Source organism: Trichogramma pretiosum, unplaced genomic scaffold (genome assembly GCF_000599845.2).
Source record: "Trichogramma pretiosum strain Unisexual culture from Peru unplaced genomic scaffold, Tpre_2.0 scaffold1, whole genome shotgun sequence".
Lineage (NCBI taxonomy): Eukaryota > Metazoa > Arthropoda > Insecta > Hymenoptera > Trichogrammatidae > Trichogramma > Trichogramma pretiosum.
Window position 1 is genome coordinate 2,346,414 of NW_019641703.1, and position 24,501 is coordinate 2,370,914.

Below are 24,501 nucleotides of genomic sequence, written 5' to 3' on the forward strand. Positions count from 1 at the left end.
CGAAAACATCGTTGTACTATTAAATCAGATTTTGAACACAGTGGTTCGTTAAAAACTTTCTATTTACATAATGGGTAGACACGGAGTGTAGTAGTATAGAGCAGAGCCGAGCCGAACGAACGAACGAACGACGAGAGAGAGACTGAGCGAGTCGATGTAAATCCAAATGAGAGGCTCTTGCTTTGAAACATTGTTTTCAACCCCCCCAGTTTTGCTCTTCCATCTCCGTGCTTGGCGCCCTATATACGCCAAGGCACACAAAATTGGTGCACTCGTGAAACTCTCCTGCAGTATAAATATACGCAGCAGCGCACGCACATACAAATTTTGTGTGTATATCCATGCACACGTAATCAGGGCGCCAAGCAAGGTAGCTATTTTCGCAACTCGTTTAACTATTTAAATGCTCTCGCTTATAATAACGAAGAAACCGAACGTCGAGCGTCTTAATTTTAATTTTCGGAACGGAGCGAAATATGAATTGGAAAGTTATATTAACCGATAATCGATCTCGGTATATATTTTGAGCGTGAAATATTTTGTGTATTTACAATGACGCAGAATATGAAACAAAAGCTACCGCACGGTACTTACATGTAAGGTGTTTGAGCCATCAAGTGTCCAGGAACCAAGGAATGACTGTAACACATAAAAAATAAGCAGAGATTATTATCATTGTCATTATTTTTATTAGCGGTACTCTGAATCGACAGAGACGCTTCGGACTCAATATAAAAACATAATAAAGTCTTCATAATGGATAGACGCTTCGGATAAGCAAAGAGAGAGAAAAAAAAATTAAGAAATTAAGCCGCATCAGGACTACGACGCGTGTGTGCTGCGTAGATCGGGGGCGTCACATGTACATAATACGGGCGGGCGCTTAGTAGAAGTCAATTAGTGCCCGTCTTAGTCTATGTGTGTAATATACAAAGTCATCGCCTTCGAAGAGCTTAGTGCCGTGTCATTTACGTCGATCGAGTCGTCGGTTGGTTTTTTTTTCAAGTACGACAGCGTCACGCACTCATCGTTCGCTCCGTTCAAGCAAAAACAAACACATCGGTTAAAGGGGGGTTCGATTCATACAATACACACCTATACACACACAATGTGTATCTCGAGTCGAAAAATGTATATAATAACGCGTTAATTGTGTGGGAACACGATAGACCTGTTGTCGAGCGATTACTCGGTAATCGTACCATTATCGACTCGATGTATATAATACAATAGCAGAGATCGAAAATCCCAATCGCACAGGTGCAAAAGTTCGTTCACCCCTTGCTAGGTGGCAGCTCTACGGCGATATCTCCGTGTACTACAACGCGTGTATACATACCGTGTGGTAGTAGTAGTAGTAGTGTATGTAGGTGTACTGTATATAACGGTGTATAGCGCGCAAATCCACCACACCTACGTGTATATATAGCAACAGGGAAGACACGACGCGTGTCGCGCGCGCACTTCTCTATATACCGCGCCAGGCCGAATCGAATCGATCGATCACCAATAAACAGACAGGCTAGAGAGAGACAGAGACAGAGAGACGAGCACAGAGAGTTCTAGAGTGGCGTAGGTATATATAGCGTAAACCCTCATGCATGCGAATGTCGAGCGAGAGACAGAGAGGAGAGGAGCGCCAAGTCAAATATTGAGCCCGCTTAATTGTAAGCCCTTGGATGTATATATACATAATACTGCTATTCTCCCTTTTTACTCGAAAAGAAGAGAGAGAGATAGAGAACGAAATCGAGAAAACTGAGATATCTTCTCTCCTTTTAAAAGCGACGAGATTTCGCGAATGAGGCAGATTCTTCTTTTCGACAAGCGAGAGAGAGAGGAAGGACGAAGACGACGACGTTTGCGAAAAAAAAATGAAAGCAAAGGAAAGGAAAGAGATAGACGGGTTGGCCCAGTTTCATTTACCTAATGGACGAATGACTGTCAGTAGTCGGCAGAAACGATCGATTGCTGCCTCGACGTAAGCTAACAGCGGCACAGCAGCAACGATCGAGTCGTCGTCGTCGTTGTCGCCGTCTCCTGTGTGTGTGTATATCCAGAGGAGAACGCCTTAAAATACGACTTGCAAGCTCTCGCGCGCGCGGAAATACTTTTTTTTTCTCTTTCTTCCTTCCCTCCTTTACTTTTCATTTTATTTTCTTAGGAGCGAGTATAGCACAGCACGGTATAGTATAGTATAAGGGCGAGAAGTTTTGCACCTCGCTCGCTTGCTAGCTGCACATTGCTCCGTATACAAGTATAAAGCTACGCCTTAAAGTGTGCTGTGCTATACGTCTATATGTGTCTCCCTGCAGTTATAGGACATGTATATAGCCGCGCTGCCGCGTCGGTGTAAAAGTTGTCGTTAACTTTCTCTCTCTCTTTCTCTCCCTTCCGCTCGCCGAGTAAACTTCATTTCACAAATATTACCTTTTAAGAGCCGCAGCTGGTATTATTTTTTTTTTGCTATATATACACGCGGGTACGCGGGTGGAGCGCGCGAACTGCAGGTCGTGGGGTACGTTGCAGCGCAACCTGCAAACGCCATTAAATTTTCATACGTGCTTCATTGGCTTACGGTGATTTTTGCTTCCTCGTCCTCTGCTGCTCGGCCCTTTAGCAAATGCGGCGGCGGTGGCCCAATGAATGTTTGCGCGAAATTTGCGCTAAAGCAGTTCCGGGGCGCGGGCATGTTACACGCGCTCGTCGCTCATTTAAAGAGATTTGCGAGCAATTTGGTAAAATGAGCGCAGCGGCAGTAAAACGAGCAGCAGCGGCAGCAGATAGTGGAGTCAGCGAGCCGACGTATACACACGTATATCGGTTTGACCGAGTGCGCGCACGCGAGCTTACATCCCCGATAGTGCCACAGAGAGAAGCCTGTACACACAATAATATGAGTATTGTGTTCGCTCAAACACACGCATAGGTGCACACCTGTGAGCGCGCGAACAAATCGAAATAGAGAAGCAGCAGCAGCCTACATATGTGCGCAGCTCTCTCGGCCAGCAGCATCGTTGAGCTTTCAAAGTGTCTTTCTCGCTGTCTCTCTCTCTCTCTCTCTCTCACGTATGTACAAGCTACTGCAGAAGTGGTCAATTAACTCTCATTGCGGCATTTGTATCTTATCGATTGTGAAATTCGCGCTTCAAAAGGAGCTTCGAAGCGAGAATACGCGCGCGGATGTGTGTGCCCGCCTGCCGCGCGGGTTCAGTCGTCCGCACGCATAGGCAGAGCAGCAGCATCAGGGCGACTGCTATATTGCCTCGACGCTGCTACACGTATTCTGTACCGTATACTCGAGAGTGCACTGGACGAGAGTATAATACGGCAATGTACGGAAAGCGAGAACGAGTCGGAGAGCCGTGCACGTACTGCGCCGCTACATAGGGGTGTGTACGTATGCGTATAGTACATATACGTAGACCTATAATGAATGTATGTATGTAGGTCCGGGCGCGCGTAGACGCCACCAGCAGCAGCCAGCTCTCCAGCTCTCTGCCGCGCGCCAAATGGAAATTGCTCGCGCAGAAAGAAAGGCTCTCTCTCTCTCTCACTCTATTCACTCTAGCAAACCGCAGAGTAGACGCGCGTGCATACTATATGTACGTGCGTGCAAGCTCACATCCACGCGCACACAAATATACCACGCGGCGTCTGTGTCCCGGATAAATTGCGGCCTATGTTCACGTTGGTACGCGCGCTCGCATAGCTAGAGAGAGAGAGAGAGAGAGAGACAGAGATTTAGTTTTAAGCCATGTAGGTAGGTAGGTACGCACGCATTTCCGAATCGACGAAGCTTTCAGTCTCGCTCAAGCTGCGCGCGTTATTTTCGTTTATAGGCTCACGAGGCAAGCGCGCGCGCGCGAGAGAGCCGAGATTTCCTGCTCTGCCTCTGCCGCTGATTCCGATGCGCGCGGCTGCCAACGAGCGAGAACGCGTTCTCTTTTGAGCGAAAAATAAAAAAATAAAAGAGCGCAACGAGAGAAAAAAATAGAGCTGCAGCGAGAAAAAAAGAGGATATAATAGAAATGGCCTCCGCGAACGCGTGTCTATATAGTGTATACCACCATGCCATGCCATGCACCGCGCGATAGTGGAAAACAGTATTTTGATGAAAATTGGAAGCGCGCCGCTGCTGCCGAAGAGACCGGCATTGAACATGCGCTTGCCTTGATGAAATTACCATCCACACGGCTTTCAAGGGAGATATCTTTCTCTCTCTCGCTCTTTACTGCTTCAGTTATATGTATAAACGTGCGCGCGCGCGAGAAACTAGGGTAAAAAGCGTCCAGAGACCCGTTTCGTAATATCAAGCACTTTTCCTTGCCAGCTCGCCGCCGCCGCCACCACTGCTCTCTTTTGCCTCCGTGCTCCATGGCTCGAGCTCTCGCGTACTTATATTATTATACGCCGAGAGAGCAACACCCTCCCCGACGAACGAGCTCGCGCGCGTTAATTTTTATCATAATGCTTCGTGTGGCCCTCCCCTTCCTTTCTCTCACGTGCCACACCATAGTGCCAACCAACCAACCAACCATGCCGAAGAGAACGCGGCCCTGCTATTGCTACATAAAACCTCAGCTCCGTTCAAAATGGACTATTTTTTTAAGTTTTACCTCCTTCTCCTTTTTTCTCTTTTTTCATCTTGTAAATCGATTTTCGCGCATTATCTCGACAGCCGCAGCCGCTTGGGATGAACGCTCGCGAGCGTTGCTGCTGCTCCTCCTCCTCCTATATACGTTTATATAAAATGTATGTATATACGCGCGAAGCGCAGTACATTGCGTGGATCGACCACGTAATGTGGCGATAAAGCCTGGTGTACTGCGGTTTATACTCTCTTTCCGTCGCGACGTTGTCGTCGTCGTCGTCGTTGCCGTCGCCGTCGCCATAGCGTCGATATAGCAGTCGACGAGAGAGACCCGCTCGATACGACTCGGCGCTCCCGTGTCTATACGAGGGGCTGCACACACATATATACAGCTTATATAATAGACCAAGAGAGAAAGAGAGAGAGAAAGCGACCTGTCTTGATAAGTACATTATATTACGTGCGTGTAGTTCGATGTCATTTCAATGCGCCGCCTTCTCCACGATATATTATAGCTTCGGAGCGCGCGAATAACATAATAGAGGAGAAACTCTACTACTCTACTGCGCGTTGAGGAAAAATCCGAGGGATGAAGTAAACGCGCGACATAGTTGCTGCACCGTTATTGGGTGCGTGTGCAGCCACCCATTTACCGAATTGACAGCTCGAGTCCAACAATGTCTGCGAGTGTGCGTCGATGTGATTTAATTTGTCCCGCTTCATTACTCATCGGACTTTTATGGGAATATAATATAATAATAAACGAACGAAATAGCGAATGTGTGCTCGTGCTTTCGCGCAGCAAAAGCTATTAGTCTCAATAAATAATGAGGAGGACAGGTGTCACCACCCGCCGCCCGCCTCCTCCAAGCAGGCCTGCAGGGTGGGGGGGCTCGAATGATTGATAAAATAGTTACGGACGTTAGTGTGACGCCTCCGCGCACGTAAAGTTTGCGCCCGTGATAATATACGCGTTTGAGCTGCAGAGCGCGCGATGATTGATGCCGCATTTATTAACGCGATTCTCGGCATATTTGTAAATATATCGCGCCTTTCAATAAAATAGCTACGTACGTATCGCGCCCAGAGGATTATTGCCTACGCACGCCCAAAATTTGCCATTTGTCAAATGCAATCCTGCGCTTATACAGCCAGTCGAATAAATTTAATGATTAGAGCGCGAAATAGCAGTAACATTGCACACGATGAAATTTCGACGTATCAGCAGCAGCAGGATTGGCCACTGCTGCCGCTTCATCGGCGGTCTGCAGCTTTGGTCATATCAGTTTGTGTTCGACATTGCGCCGCGCGCAGTAGAGAGAGAGAGAGAGAGAGGAACTTGTTTATGTTAGCAAATAGCTGAGGCAAACTCGCGCGCGTATATATAGGATATTCGAATCCCTTGATCCTGATCAAACGTATACACGGCTGCTGGCTAAAGTGCACGTGCAGGAGAGAGAAGCTGCTGCCGGGCCCTCAAGATGTGTGTAACGTATTGCTGCTTGTGCCAACTCATTCCCCCGCCTGCTGCAGAATATCCTCCTATAGTTCAACATGAAAGTGCGGGGGTTTAAGGTGCTGCACTATACGTAGTATAGTCGTCTCTAAGCCCATGCCCTGCACACGATCGGAACTGATGTATTTGCGTGTATCTATAGATTTTGACGCACGAGCGCGCACTCGGTTAGGTACGGTCAATCGATAGCGCGCGCTACTCGGCACGTACTGCACACACATATTTACCAATTATTATTGTGCCTATAATGATTAACTAAACCCGTTAGAATTCGCTGTATATCTATATTATAAATATATAGAAATTACATACGTATGGGGTAGATCGAGGTATTTTGTTGTATATTATACCGCACGTACATACGTACTCGCCACGCGCAGCTAATGATGCTCATCGCATCCAATTAACTCATTATAATATGTATACGCGATATGGCGCGTGGTCGGTGCATATTATATGCATCTCCGCCTGTATATGTGTATTATTACGCATTATTATTAATGAACGATGAAATATCTATAAGCAAGTGATAACCCATATATAAATACCTAAAGCCGAGCGGCGCACAAACGAGCGACTGTTTTTGCGCTATGTGTTTATCGATTGTTTACCTTGTTTGTATATGTAACTCGGCATGAAAAAAAAAACAGAGCTTGTCCCGCTATACACACTCGCCTCGGCCGTTTCTGCCGCCGCCAACCGCTGAACGTCATGCATAATATATGTAGAATTACCAGCTTTTGTTTTTTCCGCACACTCGTACAATATAGCGATATTCAACGTTAAACGCGTAATTAAGCCCCGGCATTCTCGGCTACGTCTTTTTTATTATAAGCATCTATTGGATAATTCGATATACACAAAGCGTAATTGTCTCCGAGCGTTGTGGCGCGCGCAATATACTTAGGCTCGCTCTGGCTCTCGTTATATTTCGATTGTACAGTCGTCGAAAATTAACGAGAATTAAATGGGCTACTATGCGCGTTGGCACAAAATGACTCGAGTGAAAAATTAAATTATTCAAGGATAATCCTCCGCGCGTTTAACGAATATATATAAAGATACGTAATAATATAATATAACAGTAGCACATCGGTTTCGGCGCACACACAAAGCCAAGTTAGTAGGCACGCAATCAAAATTCGTCGCTGCGATAAAATTTAGGGACGCGACAGTTCATTGAACGAAATCGTCGCATATTTTCCTGAATGCGGATGAAATTTGTCACCACCCGCAGCGGTGGCGGCAGCTCGTGAAACAATTATTGTAAAATATTCACCCCCTCAATCAAATTAATTCATCGATGATTCGAAGCACAAGCTATCTCGAACATTAACATCGAAAAGTCGCGCGCGAGCGAAGATGTCGAAAGAAGAGCAATAAACGCAGTGGCAGACAGGCAGCATCGCATACGAACCAACTCTCTCATATGGGACTCTGGGGAGGGCGGAAAACGAAACGATATCCCTTCTTATATTCGCTCTCTTTCTCTCTCTCTCGCTCTCTCGCGAGGAGCAGCGCAGCGACGCAAAAGCAATAATTCACTGTTGATTTTGATCTCATAGAAATTTTTTTCCCTTCTTTCGGGGTAACGGCTCCGCACGATATATATACCACATACAGTGATGAAGTCTATATAGTCGATCCTGTCTGTGTGTGTGTGTATGCGTGTGCGCGACGACGAGGACGACGAGGAGATCCTGAAGCGCTATTTCATTTCGTCTCGAGCCATGCTCGCTCGCGTGGTTCGGAGCTGATGTCGTGGTTTTTCTCTCTCTCTCTCTCTCTCCACTGCTGCTGCTTTTATGCGGACTGATGCCTCGTATGTGTCTAAGTATTAGAGCGCCTCGAAAACGTGAAGAAGTGTCGGCAGAGCCGGCTTAAAGAATTTCTCGATATGTGTGTAGGTACTGGGTATGTGTGTACTGTACGTTATATAGAGCGCCAGAGATCTTATCTTCTCGTCTTTTCGCTCATACGTACCGACACACACAGAGAGACTCAGAAAAAAAACCCCCCGCCTCACATCCTTACCGTACTCGCGCGTATTATTTACATACAAATGAAAAAGTACGGATCTCCTCGACGAGCAAAACGAGATTTCCGGACGCGTATATAATATAAGCCTACTAGAGCCGCTCGTAAAAACCAAAGTGAATTAGTTTAGTAGCGGATAGCACAGCGGAATAATCGATGTCGATGATCGATTTTGACTTTTTACGCGCGCATCGTAATTACGCTCAATGAGCTCTCGATAGTTAGCAATCAGTCGCACACGTGTGTGTATAATACTCGAAAAAAGAAGAAGAAAAAGAATTAAGGAGGAGGAAGCGAGAAATTAGTCGTTTGCGTTGATGATCGAGTTCGAATTTTGTGTCGAAAGTTGCCAAGTGCTAAGTCACGCACGCACGGGACATAGCAGTCACGGCATACTGTACATAATGGCTGAGGCTGGCTAAACGTACAGCGGCAAGAGACATTTCACGGGAGCAAATATTCGCTCGGCTTTTGGGTATAGTTGGCATAGATGAGCGTTGCTCGAATTATACGAGTCGCGCATACGTATCCGCACACACACACTGCTGCATATATAGGGACGAGGCGCGCGTAATATCGAAACGACTCTCTGCATGCACGAGCGCATTTCAGGAATTTCGTTGCTTTCTGACGTCATTAGCAGCTCGCTCTCTCTCTGGAACTCTGCATGGCGCGCTGCGCTGGCTGCTGCTGGGCGTGTGTAACTGCTGCCGCTGCTGTCCACCTCTTTTGCACGCGCGTGCATGGAATGAGAGAGGGTTGATTTGCGCAATTACCACTGGCTCTGCTCTGCCAGTGCAAAAGAGAGAGAGAGAGAGAGAGAGAGAGAGAAAGAGAGAAACAGTGTGAGCTGCTCCGGAGCCCATTTGAGCTTTATAAACGAATATCGAATGCCTCTGCAACATAGTGGGATGAGAGTGTGGCGAGCTCAGCGCGTAGCAACCCGGCATCAATGGCACACAGCGAAAGCTTATTTGTGCGCCGAGCTTGTGATGAGAGTTGGAAAAATTCGTCAATCTCTCTCTCGCATACCGGACCCTTTCAATTAAACAGTATTATGATTTTCTGTATGATGATACACACAAAGTATCAGAGCCGAAGCAGCGGTGACAGTTCGCAATTACGCGTATTATACAAAAAAGTTGATCTCTCTCTGTATGCGGCTCTGTATCTTTTGTATACGCGTGCAGGCTGGCAAAGGTGCACGTGAATTCACGTGAATTACGCACGAAATTCTATATACGCAGAGTCTATCAAAGACCTATATCATCCTCCTCCTCGTCCTCTTTCTATATGCGTTATCGTTACGCGATCGTGTACGTGTGTATACGTTTGTGTGCGCAGTCGGTATAATATAAAGTTGTTGCTCGCGCCGAAACAATGACAATTAATAATAGTTTCGCAAAGTAATAATCAAGACCATTCGCTGCCGCCACACGCAGGAGGGAAGAGAGAGAGAGAGAGGATATAATATTTCACGCACGCACGTATACATAATGCGCAATTTAACACACACAGCAGTATGCTAACGTTCACCGCCCATAATACACATATATACAAAATACATAGATGCACAGATTTAATATATTATTTGTTTTACTGCGCGTGTAATATAATATACTCGTGTGCGGAACTAGACACAGAGAAGAAAACATTATTAACTAATGAATAATTAGCCATTGTGGTCTGGGGACCTAATGAACAATCTCTCGCTCGTATGTGTGTGTGTGTACAGCATTACTGTCAAGCGAGTCTCATAATTATTAGGTCAAGAAGCACTTTTTTCTCCCCCACACCACATGTTAATTAGGCCGAGCGTACTCGTGAGATTTGAAGATGATGATCGTTACATTTTTGATGGATTAAAATCCTTTTCTCAAACGTCTCTCTCTCTCTCTCTCGCTCAGATTTTCGTAAATGTAAGCTGCTCTGGGCCAGTAGTGTTATAGCACGATACGTGCGCGGCACGGCCCATCAATCTAGATTTTATTAAATAATTTAGCATGAGCGCAGAGTAAAGAGAGCAGAGAGCAGCAGCAGTGAGTGCGCGCCAAGCCCGAGACTTTTCGACAAGACGAAAGAGATAAATTACAATGTGCCTTTGAGAGAAGCTGGGCGCAAAATCTTCGCAATTCAAAGTTCCGAAGCTTGTGAGCGCTCGCGGAGGGAGCAAATTTAAGAGGTCTTTCGTAATTTTTGTCGAGAATTTTTTTTTTCCTCAACCTCCAGCTTTTTTGCCTCGCTCGCCCAGTACTTTCCCAGCGTAAATGTAATATTGTTTTCGAGAAAATAATACGCGCGGACGTTGGCAGGCAGACGGGCGGGCGGGCGGGCGTCGCTGCTCCTCGCACACGTTTATATATAAACCTTCTTCCTTCCTATGTATAATACTGTACACTTCGATTCCGATATGCTTCCTCCGCGCCGCGCGTCGAATCTCCTTTTGGAGTGGTGGGGGTCAAGAAAGAGGAAACGGTTCGATAACCAGTTTTATTGTAACATGTTTCGGTCGTGCTCTCCAACGCGAAAAGCTACTTTGATTAACGTCCTCTTCTATGCATAATATAAATTCAGCGCCACGATACGAAGTTGTTTCATGTTCTTTTTTTGGGTTTCGCGTTTGCTTCCACATGTGTGTAGGAGAAAGCAGCTACCCGTCGCACACATAAAAAGACCGTTTTTTCGAGCTTTCCGAGTACACCAAGGAACACACAGAAAAATTCGCAAAAATGTGTGTGTGTGTGTTACGCTATGAAAAAACTGCATTATTAAACGGCGCGTGTAAACGCTTGTGCCTCGTGATTATCTCGGCTTTGCCAGGCCATAGTACGTGCTTCTCGTTAAATTTTCATTTTTTTTTATTATTCATCCTCCTGTTTTATGCTTTTATTACGATCGTCATGGTTTGTCGTCATCGTCGTCGTCGTACTCGTGCTTGTAATATATTTTCGGCTCTACTTTTTTTTCACTCCCGAGATCGAATTACTTGAAAGCCGCCGCCAAATCATAGACAAGGTCTAATAAACTAGTTCGCGTCGTATAATAATAATAAAGGAGCGAGTTGAAAGGGGGAAAAAAACTCGAATCAGCGCGACACATCGCGACACATAGGAGGAGAGCTTGATGCAGCCGCAGCCAGCTTAAAGATAATATTTTCCTTTCGTTTCCGAGTCAAGAGAGAGATCGATTACTCTTTCGCGTCAGTCTTTTTCTCTTTCATTTCTATCAAATCTGTTTTCTTTTCTCTCCTCTCTTGGTCGGTTCCCCCCTCTCTCTCTCTCTCTTGCAATCCTCGTGCTGGGCCTCGTTTCCTATTACGGAATTAGCGTTCCGCGCGCGCGGGCACAGGATTATCGCCACATAATACAGGCACACGGGTAATATAACTGTACTTTAAAGCGCGAGTCGAACCGAGCGAATGGCTTAGATTGTATATATAAAGGTATTGGTCGAACGCAAAATCATTACTATGCGCGCGCTCGGAAATTTCTTCTTCGCTTTTTTTTTCTGCTCAAATTATCTCAAGAGCGGATCATCGCTGCAGCGTGTGTACCCGCATAATCGGAACGTGCGCGGATGCGAGAGAGAGGCGAGCGTACGAAGCCCAGGTGAATTATCGAATGCACTTGGTTCTGATCATTATCGTCATCATCGACGCATGTATGGAATGTATCGCCGCGAATCGACGAACCGAAAGAGAGAAGAAGAGAATAAGAAACAGCGCAGCAGCAGCAGCAGCAGTACCTACTAACGGCGGAGCTCTACGGTGGAAAAAAGAGGTAAAAATAATCCCGTGTGCGCGCCGAGAGTGCACGAGAGAAGAGAGAACGAGAGTAAGAGGGAGAGGAAGAGAGAGGGAAAAGAGTAGGCACTGTAGCTGCTGCTGCTGCTCCGATCGATGATGGGAAGATAAAAGGCAGCGACGGCGGCGGCGGCGGTGGCGAGCATCACCGCCGCCGCCAACGCCGACGATATAATGTGTGGCAAAGTCGTCCGTAGCTGTTATTTTGTGTATAAGCGAGTGAGTGAGAGAGAGAGAGAGAGAAAAAGGCCCTGTGTGTATGATGCAGTGTGTTGTTGTATATATAATAAACGTGTGTGTGTGTGTGTGTACGAGAGCTCTCGTGTATACACGTTCCTCTCTTAAACTCCTCGTGTGTTTCTTTTTTGCCCTCATGCCTTGGCAAACGCCCCCACGAGATTAGTATTCGTTATGAGGCGCGCGCAAGGCTGCCACGGGAATTTATAAAAATCCTCATATCTATTGCCTTTTATTCCCTTTTTTTTATTTCTTTTTTTTCTTGCTCTCGCTCTTACTCTCTTGTCCTGCATACTCCGATCGCGCGCAGCACACACAACGTGTAGTTTTTTCATAAACGGCGCGCTTTAAATCCTGCTAGCCGCTCGGACGCAGGATGCATGCTGGGCTCTCTCGGTTCCGATGCAAATAATCATCGCGTATACCTACACACACGCGTGATGTCTTTTTCAAAATTCCATAGACGCGCTCTCTCTTTCTTTCTCGAAGTTTTATGCTATTAGAACGCAAGTTGTAAAACGCGCGCCTGCCATCTAACATAAATGTGAGAATTTGTGCGCTCCGCCGATTGTTGACTTTAGCATCAACATATATTAAAAGCCCGTCGCGAGCTCGTCGCTATTTGTGTGTAATAGGATGACTAATCTTTTTTTCTACATATAGGTATATATGGAAGTATTATAGCGTTGTGCCAGTCGCACATATAATATGAGAAACCCGCTCGCTGCTCTCGGGTCGGCTCGGCTCGCACGTTCTTCGCTGAACCGCGTGCAGCGCGCGCTGAGTGTTTTTAAAACGACTAAAGCGAGCGAGAGAAGGAATAAAAAAATGTACCCTTTTTTCAACCGTGTGTAGGCCTACACATAGTGTATAGGCATACTACTATACTATACGGCACGCACTCGGCAAACCAAAAAGTTATTGACTTATGTTTGTGTACTCAACTGCTGGCTGCCGCCTGCGCGCCAATGGGCAACTCGTTCGAGGCACACACCAAGACGCTGCTCGTCTCGTCTCGACTCCGCTCCGAAAAGTTCTCAGAAACGAAAACAAAACGCGCGGGTATGTGTATACACACGCAGGCACGAAAATTATTACACACGCGCAGCGAACGGGCAAAAGCGCGATATTCGTGTATTCTCTGTAAAGCTTCGCGCGCAGCTTAAACACATCTCTCTCTCTCTCTCTCTCTCTCTCTCTCTAAAGTGTGTTTTTGTGTGCCGTGCCGTTCGCGTAACAACATGTGGGCGCGCGAGCGAACACGAGGCATTATACGCGTTCACAATGAGATTGAAAAATAATTCTCAGTTGTCTGCGCGTGTGCGCGAAACGCTTTAAAACTACGTTACCTACTTGTTATTTTCACGCAGAAAATTGAAAACTCCCTCCTCCCTCTACCGGTTGGAAAGCGTGTAAGCGCGTGGGCGTGTGTGAATAACATAGAGAGAACGAGAGAAGAAAATGCGAGCGAGCTTTACGAGAGAGTGCTAGCGTAGCGAGGGCCTCGCTGACTGCGAATATCGATCAGATTTGCCAATGACTACATAGCACGAAAATTTAATAAGGTCAACGAACTAGAACTAATCTCTTTAATTTTCCATAATACGAGGTGGCAAAAGCAACGACGAGACCTGCCGCCGCTGCTGCTGCTATAGTGCACAGAGGGCGGGGGTGGCGAAGCAGAGGTAGCGGCGGGCGACGGGTAAAAGAGGGAGGGCATTTTACTATCGTCTAGTATGAAAGGGTGCTTGTGTTGCGTTTTATAAAATTATTATCGCCATCGCGCGCCCGCGCACGGCTGCATTATTATATTATTATTATACTATATATACGAAAAATGTCTTTGCAATGTGGTGAGCTAGCCACGGGGTTTTAGTAGTAGCAGCAGTAGTAGTAGTATAGAGCTGCATAAAGACCGATAAAAGATAGTTGACGCTGCAAAAATAATAATCAATGCGCGCGACGTTAATTACCCGAGAGCTGCGTGCGCGCAAATTTCGCGAGTGCATAATTCATGCGGCGCGGATAATATACCTAAAATAAATGAAGCACGAGTATATAGAGCGAGGTGCGTGAATTAAATACGGAGCTGCGGCTTCATAGCCATATGTTTTTTTTTTCCTTTCATTTTTCATTTAATGTATTCACCGTGGGAGTTCGGACGTTGAGAACGCGACGTTGGTCGGTGGTGTAATTCAAAGTGACAAATCTAAACTCGTCGAGTCGAGTAGTTTCGAAGATTGCGGTCAGTCAGAAGCAGCGCTGGCGATCTCCTCCGCGAGAGGCTCTTTTGTGCCTGCTGCACGATGGTCGTCTGACAGGAGTTCCGTATAATGCCGAGTCGAGCATTGCGTTTGTGTGCTGCTGCTTGTTGCGTATATATACCAACACGATACAACTCGAAGCAGCAGCAGCAGCAGCAGCAGCGCAGATCAAAAGACGCCGTCTGTGCAGTGGGCATTATGCGTTTACACACGAATGTATAGAGTAGGTATATATATAGTATAAGTTGTGACGTCTGGTCTTCGGACAACTCTCTCTGGCGAGATGCACTGCGAGAGCAAACATAATATACAACAACTCGACAATAGTCAGTCCTTTTCATCGGCCAGTGGTAGTCGTAGTGGTAGTAGTGACAATTTCTACGACATTAAATCGTATCGCGTTTTCTTCTCATCCTTAACATAAATATTATGCGCTCGCAGAGAGCCCCAGTCGACAGTTCTTGTATACTCTCGCCGAATTCAAATATATACGAAGTTACGAATTTGCGCGCAGGTCGGAAAAGTCTCGAGCGCAGTAGCTACAGCAGCTACAGCAGCAGCAGCACGCGTTACACTTCATCATAATCATTTCGTGCGCAGTGCAGTAGCGGAGCACTAGCAGCAGAGCACTAGCAGAAGCAGTAAACAACGGAAACACTGGCTGCATATATACACAAAGTTTGCGAGTAATAAACTTTCGCATTATGCACGGAGTAGAGAGAGAGGCTGTGGGTAGGGTAGTATAGTAGTCGTAGTAGAGGGCAGAAGAGAGAGAGCTGCAATGCGAGCTAGCGAACAATGCTTGTCTTTTATTATAAAACGCGAGCGCGGCGCACACAAACACAAACGCGCAGCTGCGTGCAGTAGTCGTCGTCGTCGTGTACTAAAAACTGATTATGAATTTCTCTCTCTCTCTCTTGGCAAATGAGTATAAACGCAGATAGAATGTGTATAGGATGCGAGAGACGTGAACAGGGGGGCGTTTTCAAAAGGTGAAAAACAAGACTCAACGACGCACAAGGCTAACGCACAAAGTGCCACGAAGAATATAGTATAGTAGAGAGAGAAGAGATAAAAGGATGAAAAGCTTCGAGACTCACCTGACGTGCCTCCTCGGCAGCGGGGGCGGCACCGGATTGTGATAGTTGTTCATCATCGCGTACGAGTCGCGGTCCTGCTGATGCTGATCCTGCGGGCCGATCTTCTGCTGGGCCTGCTCGTAGCTGCTGTCGAGCTCGTCGAGCCGCAGCAGCTCGGCATCGCGGGGCGAGTGCAGCTCGCAGTGGGTGACGTGCAGCAGCGGCCTCAGACTCGAGCCGCCCTCTCCTCGCTGGCCCTGCTGCACCACGTCGGCCAGCTGTTGCGAGCCGCCGACGCCGCCTCGGCCGGTCGTCGACTGTTGCTGGTCTAGATGCAGACTGCCACCAGCACCATTAGCCGGATGATCTAGGCCGTTGGCGAGGCGGTACTGGTGCTCCTCGCCCCAGATCTCGAACTCGCCCGCCGCGGCATAATCGGCGAAGCCCGACTGATGGTCCTGGTGATGCTTGGAGTTGCTGCTCCTCGAGCCGGCCGTGGTGATGCCGGTTGCGACACGGCTCGCGGCCGTGCCTCCAACTAGTCCGCCTGCGACTCTGTCCGAGTGTCCACCGCTCGAGTGCTCGAGGCTCGAGGAGCCCGACCCCGAGCCGGACTCCTTTCTGCGTTTACGACTTATTTTGGGGCTCTATTATTGCGGTCTCGACAGCGGAGCGCGCGCTTCGGGCCCGCTCTGCTATACAGATCACAATCGTCGATGTCGATTTAACAATTAATTACAACGACACTTGGTCCGTACCTAACGCTCGGTAGGTAGTGGTCGCCGTTGATGATGGTCGACGCTAGTTGTGTGACTCGTTAGCGCAGATCACCGGATATAGCTAGCGATGACACTCACAGAGTCGGTATTATTATTATAATTATTTTGGCCGCTCTTGATAATCACTAGCGGGTGGTGGTGCATCGTCGCTCAATAATAAACAGTCGTTGCGAACGATGATGATGATGCCGCTGACGCTGCAGGATCGATCATTCGCGTAGACGAGAGTGAGAGAGGATGCGCTTGTGGAACGGGGGTGTGTGCACCCAGAGCGAGTACAGAGCAGTTGAAACACGCTCACTCACTGATATACGCACACACACTTGCACTCACGCGTATACACACTATTGGGGCTGCGGAGCCTTAATTGGGTCAGCGCCAGATGTAGTGCTGCTGCTGCTGCTGCTGACGTTCATATCAGCGAGGCGCTGCTGCTGTTGTTACCGCTGCACCGTTGGTCCTTGTGCAGCATCCGCTGATCAACTGTCAGCTTTGTTAATGTAATTGTAAACTTCACCGATAAAAAACGAAAAACAGAATAAAACCAAAAACAAACACAAACACAATCGGAAAAAACGAATCACTCACTGTTACATTCACAAAAACAAATAAAAACTAGTTCGTACTTGTTTTACACAAGGGATAATAAACGGCAATAAACTGCGCGCACAGGATCGAACTTGTCGAGAATATGCACGAATCGAACGACGATTCGAATATAATATAACTTCAACTGTTTTAGTCCAGTCCAAGCCAGTATACACACTCGTGCGCGAGAGTGCAGTCAGCTACAGTGGATGTACACGCAGGACTATTCTCGTGCGCGCGGGGGCTGATGCACGTTCTCAGTAGCTTCGAACGCACACGATTTCGAACGTAATATTTATTTAAATTTATTTTGCACACACCGCACTGTATTCTATCCTATCTATCTGATACAGTGTGTGTGACAAGAGATAGGCGTCTCGCGCGCGCGCGCTCTCTCGACTATACTAGTCAGTTTGTCAGTTTTTGTAACGTGTGTTCGAACGCGAGTGACGAGGCGCGTCGTTCGAACGCTTCCGAGAGACTAGTCGGTAGTACTCGGTCGAGTCGAGGGCCGCGAGGGGTTGCTGCTCTCTGCTGTGTGCTGCGCCTTTCTCTCTCTCTCTTTCGCTTTCGCGAACTGCGCGAACTGCTGCTGCTGCGGTAGTAGCTTCCCCCTCTCCACCTCCTCTTCTCTCGCTTCTCTCGGTTCTCTCGTTCGCTCTCGCGCGTTCGTATATTCGGCGAGCCTACTGTGTTCTATACAATCGCGCGCGTACGGCAAAACTCGGCTGTGCTCGGCTCGCCTGCCGCTATATCTATATCGCGTACGGTATGGCAGCGCAGTCCACACTCGGCACTCGACGTCTGCACACGCAGCGCCGTGCCGTGCGCATGCGAAAACGTCGGCGGAGAATTCTGCTGCTGCTGTTGTGCTCTGTCCGTATTCTGTACTCTGCAAGCCGCCCCCGCGCCGCCGCGTACCTATACTACCTCTCGCGTCCTATACACTACACTTTTCTCCTGCATGTGCATACCGTATAGTCCATCTCTCTCTCTTCTTCCCTCCCTCCTTTCGTTCGCCTGCATGTACACACTTGCACACACACACTCGCGTCCGATCCTGTTGGTATGCGTCCGTCCGTGTGTCCCTATACGCACATATGCGCACGGGGTCATTGCGCGAGATGGTCCTCCCGCTTTCATCTATATACACACATACGCACACGCGTATATACGTGTTTATATAGGACGGTTGGACTTGCGCAAGCCGACTGCATCGCACGATGCACACACACCTACACGTACGCGCATCGGATATGTCCTTTATAATACATACACATAACCCGCCCGCATCTCTCTCTCATACAGTTGCATATGTGCATTTTTAATATAATCGAAGCTTTCCAAATACGAGAGACTGGACAGTCGACTTGCGTGCGCAAGGTTGACGCTGCTGTTGCTGTGACGCAGCTCACACGCACGATATTATTTTATATTATATAAAATATCCCGCGCGCGCAACAATGTGTTTTATATTGCGCGGTGATTCTGCGCTTTTTGCCTCCCTCGCGTGCAGTACTGCATGGTGCAATCGCATATAAGCGCCTCACGCTGCGCGTCGCTCTGCTTGCAGCGCACATATTTTCCATCTCTCCTCACCACGCGAGCGTGTTTGTCGAGAGTTGCGTTTGAGCACTTGTGTGTGTGTGTGTGACACGCGTGCAGCAGCAAAAAAAAGAAAAAAGGAAAAATTTAACGTTAAAATGCAGCCAAGCACACGACAACAACACGGCGGGACGCGGCAGCAACTACGAGGAGGACGACGACGACGATGATTATTCGATTAAACTTTCATTATAAACGTTACGACGTTGTGTGCGCAGCGGCTCGTGCACCTATATTGTAAAATACGTACATATACATAGGTATACGGCTTCCCTTGTGTACTGCACTTATATACGCGCACATACCGGACAACCTGTCAACTAATGCATTCCGCCCGCACACGCCGTTTGCTTATAACGTGCAGCGTCCTTTATTTTGTTTCCCCCTCTTTTTTTTCACTCGACTGCGCGGAAAAAACTTATTCAACTTGTTAAATATTTTTCCACAAAAGTTTAGAGAAAACTCGACGACTTTCGCGGGATGATACGGACGCGAACGCAAATATAAGGCAGCAGCAACAGCACAGGGTGACGACAACATCTTAATAGAGTACATTACGTTTCCGGCGGCGAGCTCGCGGTGTCTTTTAATCGAAGCTCGCAAAGACATCAACGGGATAAAGATGAAAGTTAGCTAAACATTGTTAAAAAAGCAACATGCATGCATATAGGAAAAGGATTTTGAAAAAAGGAGGAAAAAAGAAAGTTCTTGGGAAAGAGCGACGTGACTCGTTGTTTATTTTGGCCTCGTCTCTCTCTGTCTGTCTAACGCGCCGAATTGAGACGAAAATACGTAAAAATTTGATGATCTCCTAAAATTCGGCTGCTCCAAATCCGGACGGGGGCTCTTTATCAGGCCGATACTTAAAATATTATATCCCCGAAATTAATATAGATGAGTAAACGCATTTCTTGGGCGCAGCAGACTAGCGGACTAGCAGCAGTGAAATTGTTTTCTTAATCGAGGAAAATCTGCCGCGCTACACATAATATTCCCAATAATCGATTATAATAAAGTGTACAAAAGTTATTACGATATAAAGTCGTTGGCTTGGCTGCGCGAGTAATGGGGCCAGGGCTTTTAACTGAATTTCAAGTACAACAAGCGTCGCCGACGTCGTCGTCGTCGTTGTTTTTTTTCTTCTTTTTTTTGGCTCTCGTGTATTTTAAAACCTGCTCTCTATCTGTATGTCTCTCTCTCTCTCTCTCTGTCTCTTTCCACGCTCGAAAATGGCCAGAGCTATAGCTAGGCTACTGCTACAGCGAGTCGATGAATGAAAGTACTTTGTTTTGACTGAAGCGTGTGCGCGTTCGGTGGCGCGCCCCTCTTGGGGTGTAAACAGAGAGAGAGAGAACCCATCCTATATAATGTTGTAGCCGTGTTACGCACGATGCAGTCGAGTTTATTTCGCGAGACAGCGACACAGAGGCAATGACGATAATCACGATGACGACGACGACGACGACGATGATGATGATGACGATGATGTACGCACGTACAAACGTATGTAAATTCGTTTGTTTGTACATAGACGCACACGTCGCATGCAGTGCACGCGCGGGGCTGCTCTAGCTTTACGCTCGCACATAGTACACCTCTATACACGCGTGATCTAGTGTAGTCCTATATGTATGATGATGGCAGGCAGGCAGACGGCTAGGATATGGCAGGAATAGGAGGGAGGGGTGGTGGCGTATTATGCATGTGTGTGTGTGTGCGTCGGTGTGCTGCTGCTGCATAGGGTGCAAAGCACGTTTGATTCAAATTCTTGTATGTGAACTTTCACCTTTTGCCGTGCGGCAGCTAACTCGTATACTCGCTGCTGCTGCTACTCTGTATGCACGCCCGGTATCGCACACGACGCCCGTACGTATGCATGCATGTATGTATGTATATATGAGTAGCGCGCGGCACATACGCCCGGTGCTTTGGCCCCGACGACGACGACGACGACTCATATACGAGGCTCCGAGGCAGCTTGGCGTGCGTATATACGTACCCCTCCTCCTCCACCCCCCGCGCAAGTCTCCTATTTAATATATACACACATACACATTCTGGTATTTCGCGCATATCAGTCCCTAATATGCGTGGCTGCGCCCGAGCCCATGTATACGAGTGCTGACTTACGTATGGTGTGCCGTACGAGATACATACGTAGACACACTCACGCGATAGGCATTTTCGAGCCGAGCAAAGATGTGTTGGTGTATGCGAGGGTGGAGAGAGGACGGAGGCGCGTTGTGTACTAAATTGCACGAGGCATGCGAGGGAGGCTCTCTCGCCGCCGTTGCTTCTACAGGTCTGAGAGTAAGAGAGAGAGCAGAGCGGAGCATTGAAAGCCTCCGATTCCATCAGTTTGTGCGCGCCTATAGTAGTACACGGTACACACAACGCGTGTATGTATAATGTATGCTACGACGCAGTGTGTATAGGGCAACGCGGCGGAGGGCCTTTCCACGCGCGCGTCTCTATGTATACACACGCACATACACACATTGAAGGTTACATAAGAGGGAAAGCAGATTACCAAACGCGAGGAAGAGAGAGAGAGATTTTTGATGTTTAGCTTGTTGCGCTCGTTAATAATTCATGCGCAAGCCCTCCTCCCTCCCTCCTCTTTGGAGCTATGTAAACCCTCTTTTGCTCAGGCTGCTGCTGTTGCTGCTCCTCTCCACCTCGAGGAACTCCCAAGCAAATTCTTCGGCCCCGATGAATGCGTGCCGAGATTTTTACCTGCCTCTCTATCTCTCTCTCGCAAATTATACTCTCTACTGCTGTCGCTACTTCCACTTGCCTATGCCAACATCAATATAAACGACGAGCAGCAGTAGAGCCATCAACGAGATTTCGAAGCGAGCAAAAGAAGGAGGCGTCGAAAAGTCCCTTTAAATGTCAATTCACGCGGGCTTATATTCTTCTTTACGTTTATATTTGCCTCGTGTCTCGTAATGTTATAGAGAAAAAAGATCGTAGGAGGCGTGCCAACACCAAAGTCGATGATCGAAAAATATAATATGATGTATGTATCGGTTGGTACATAAGAGAGAGAGGAGCGTGGCACAAGTTTAGGATGATGGGGGCCGGGCCTGAGGTGTCGATTAGTAGGTAGTGACTTTTCTATTGTATTATAACGATCGCCGCAGAACACAGTGGCACGGAGCTCGCCTATACACATTTCCGCGTCTCCGGAGTAGTAGCGGCAGCAGTCAGTTAGTCAATCTCTCAATACAGTATAGCCTGCGAGATGTACCGGTAGTCGAGCGGCCTCCGGCGCAGAACCATTTATACATCTGCATGCGGCACCGATGTAGGTATAGTATCGAGGAGCCAACCGAGCGTGTAGTAGTTTGGTACCTATATACAGATATAGATTGGATGTACACAACCAGCAGCATCACACCAGAGCGTCACCGACCGAGCTCTGCTGCCGCTGCATTGTTATGGTAATGAAGCTAGTGGCGCATATACACACGCCGCAGTGATGGAAAAATTAATGATACACGGCCGCCTCTACATATATAGTCGTGTGTGTGTCGAGCGGCACGAGCCAGCCGCGATGTACTATATAATAGCTTCGCGTATACACTATCTGCCCTGTAGTATAAACGGAGTGAGAAAGAGAGAGAAAACATGTTTTCGATTTTTTTCGACTCGTACGTCGATGATGTCGATGTCGACGTCGTTGTCGTCTCTCTGCCGCGTCGTATAGTTATAGTCGCTCCGCGCTCCGGGTATATAGGTAAGCGCATCGGATAATAGCGATCGCGCCGCTGCCTCGCGTTAGCAGGATTATGACCGATCAGCCGTGTCTAATGAACTAAATCAATTTCGCATGTGTGTACCAACGTACCTATATATCCGATCCGCGCGTCGAGCTATATACCTACCCTGGCATGGTGTGCAGTGCAGTCGCCCGTGTACATTCGCATACACATGCATACTACTATGCACGTATAGCCAGAGAGTCATCGACGAGAATCGAGTTTTACGAAGCTTTAATGAAACCTCGTTAACGCCTGCCGCCGTCGTAGTCGTTGCTGCTGCGAGAGCGGGTCACATCACATGTATGTACCGAGAGTCAGTCGAGCGCCAACAGCATCATCATCATCATCATCGTCGTCGTCGTCATCGCCGCATCGGCGTCATCGTCATCACCTGGCAGCGAGAATAATACGTCGAAATTTTTGATTATCTTAACGAAATAACAATTAACTGCGCGCGCAAAAATACGAGCTGTGTGTGTATATCGACGCTGTTGGGGCTATATACTGTACGCGTTTTAATTCGCGTAATGCATGGCCAGCTGCTGCCTGACTATACCTACCCCCCCCCCCCCCNCCCCCCCCCCCCCCCTTTTGTGGAATGGCTGCTGTCACACGAGAGTTCGGATATCGGCGCGTTAATTTTTGCTTTATTTTCTCTCCTCTCTCTCTCTCTCTCTTTTTTTTGTTCTATTCATTTTTCTCTGCGACAGTCTGCAATTAACGCGAGAGAGAAAAAAGGCTTCGATTATTTACCCGGCATCGGAGGACGTGCGTTGATCCAGTAACTTTGTAATATTGCATTAGATAGTGCGAGCTTTTCCAAGAGCGAACAACGTAGCTCTGGGGCTGGCTAGCTGGAACAAGGCACGAACAACGTACAGTACCGCCTGCCCAGATCTCGCGCGCGATCGGCTGCATTATGCGCCGCATTGTAGCAGCGCAGCTAGATGCACGCGCATACACATATGCACTTATTGTGAAAATTCAATACGCTTAATAAAGTTACATTACTGTCGCCATTCAATCGAGAGAGAGCCGCTGCAAAGGCCCTGCCTGCCCCCCAACTGCAACTGCATATTGTAGCGTTGTATATATATATTTTCGCGTATACGCGCGTTATATAGGCGCGTGCACGTGTACGCATACGTGATCGTTGCTGCTGCTACTGCTGCTGCACCGAGAATAGGGTTGTGTGTGTGTGTTTGTGTGCTGCACGCACAACTCGCGTACTGTACGTATACGCAGAAGGAACAATATTGCTGCATATTGGCCGCAGCTGCACATGGCCGCACATACTGCGCTACTATTCTGCACACACACACATGTAGAAATAGCAAGAGACAGAGAAAGCCGCTCGCGCGCGTGTGTTGGTGTACACTATACTCTCTCTCTCTCTGTCTCTGATATATAGACACGTTACTCGGAGCTGCTGCATAGGCGAGAAAATATATACAATGTATTGCGCGGTCTACACGCGTACGAACGTGTGTTACACTTACACATTCATATAGTCTATGTACGCACAGACACACACACGTGCAAGCGTACTGCACCGCAAGCTTAATCTAAATGATCGAGGCATGTGCATTGTTCTCGCTATCGAACGCTGCGCCCGGCCCGATATAGCGTGTATCTAGTGCTAAAAGCTCGCGTGTTTTCATGCGAAATACTACTTTTTTCACTCATTGGATTATTCATTTTTTGTGTTGTTTTCGTTGCTAGTGCAATAGTTCTTCATCGTTTGATGCTTAACTATAGTGTAAATAAAGTATGGTATAGTGTAAATGTTTGGCCCTTTCGCGAAAATTCGCAATATGCAATATGTTAATTACAAAGTTGACTCTTATACTTATTCCCAGAACTTGTCATTTTCTCTTGCGTTTTCGAGAATTCACGCACGCACCATCTAGCGGTAACTTAGGTACTATTTGATGTTTAGTTCTGCAGGAATGAGGCTTATCAACGTCTCATATTAGAAACAAAACATTATTTAATCAGTGTATTTCTAGCACTCTGTTTTCAGGAGATTTATCGCTATCATGTTTATTAAAAAATTAATACGAATAATAGTGTTTGCGTTCGTTGCCGCTAGGTGAGGCCGTCGTTATAAGTGGCACCCACAAGTAGGTAAGTCTGCGTTTATAAGATACTTTCGCATTGACTTGATCACTATAATGAAGAAAGTTCGTTTTATGCGACATTTTCATTGAATTGAGTGACTTTTTTAAACGTT

General features: G+C 47.4%; 1 protein-coding gene across 1 annotated transcript; it reads right to left on the minus strand.

Moving 5' to 3' along the window:
- Window positions 1-580: 580 nt before the first annotated feature.
- Window positions 581-16,452, minus strand: LOC111694464. Its single transcript, XM_023462837.1, has 3 exons — window positions 16,387-16,452; window positions 15,551-16,176; window positions 581-639 (listed from the first exon to the last, which is right to left on the minus strand). The coding sequence occupies exons 1-3, from the start codon at window positions 16,450-16,452 to the stop codon at window positions 591-593; spliced, it is 741 nt and encodes a 246-aa protein (XP_023318605.1). The 3' UTR covers window positions 581-590.
- Between the last annotated feature and the right edge of the window lie 8,049 nt (window positions 16,453-24,501).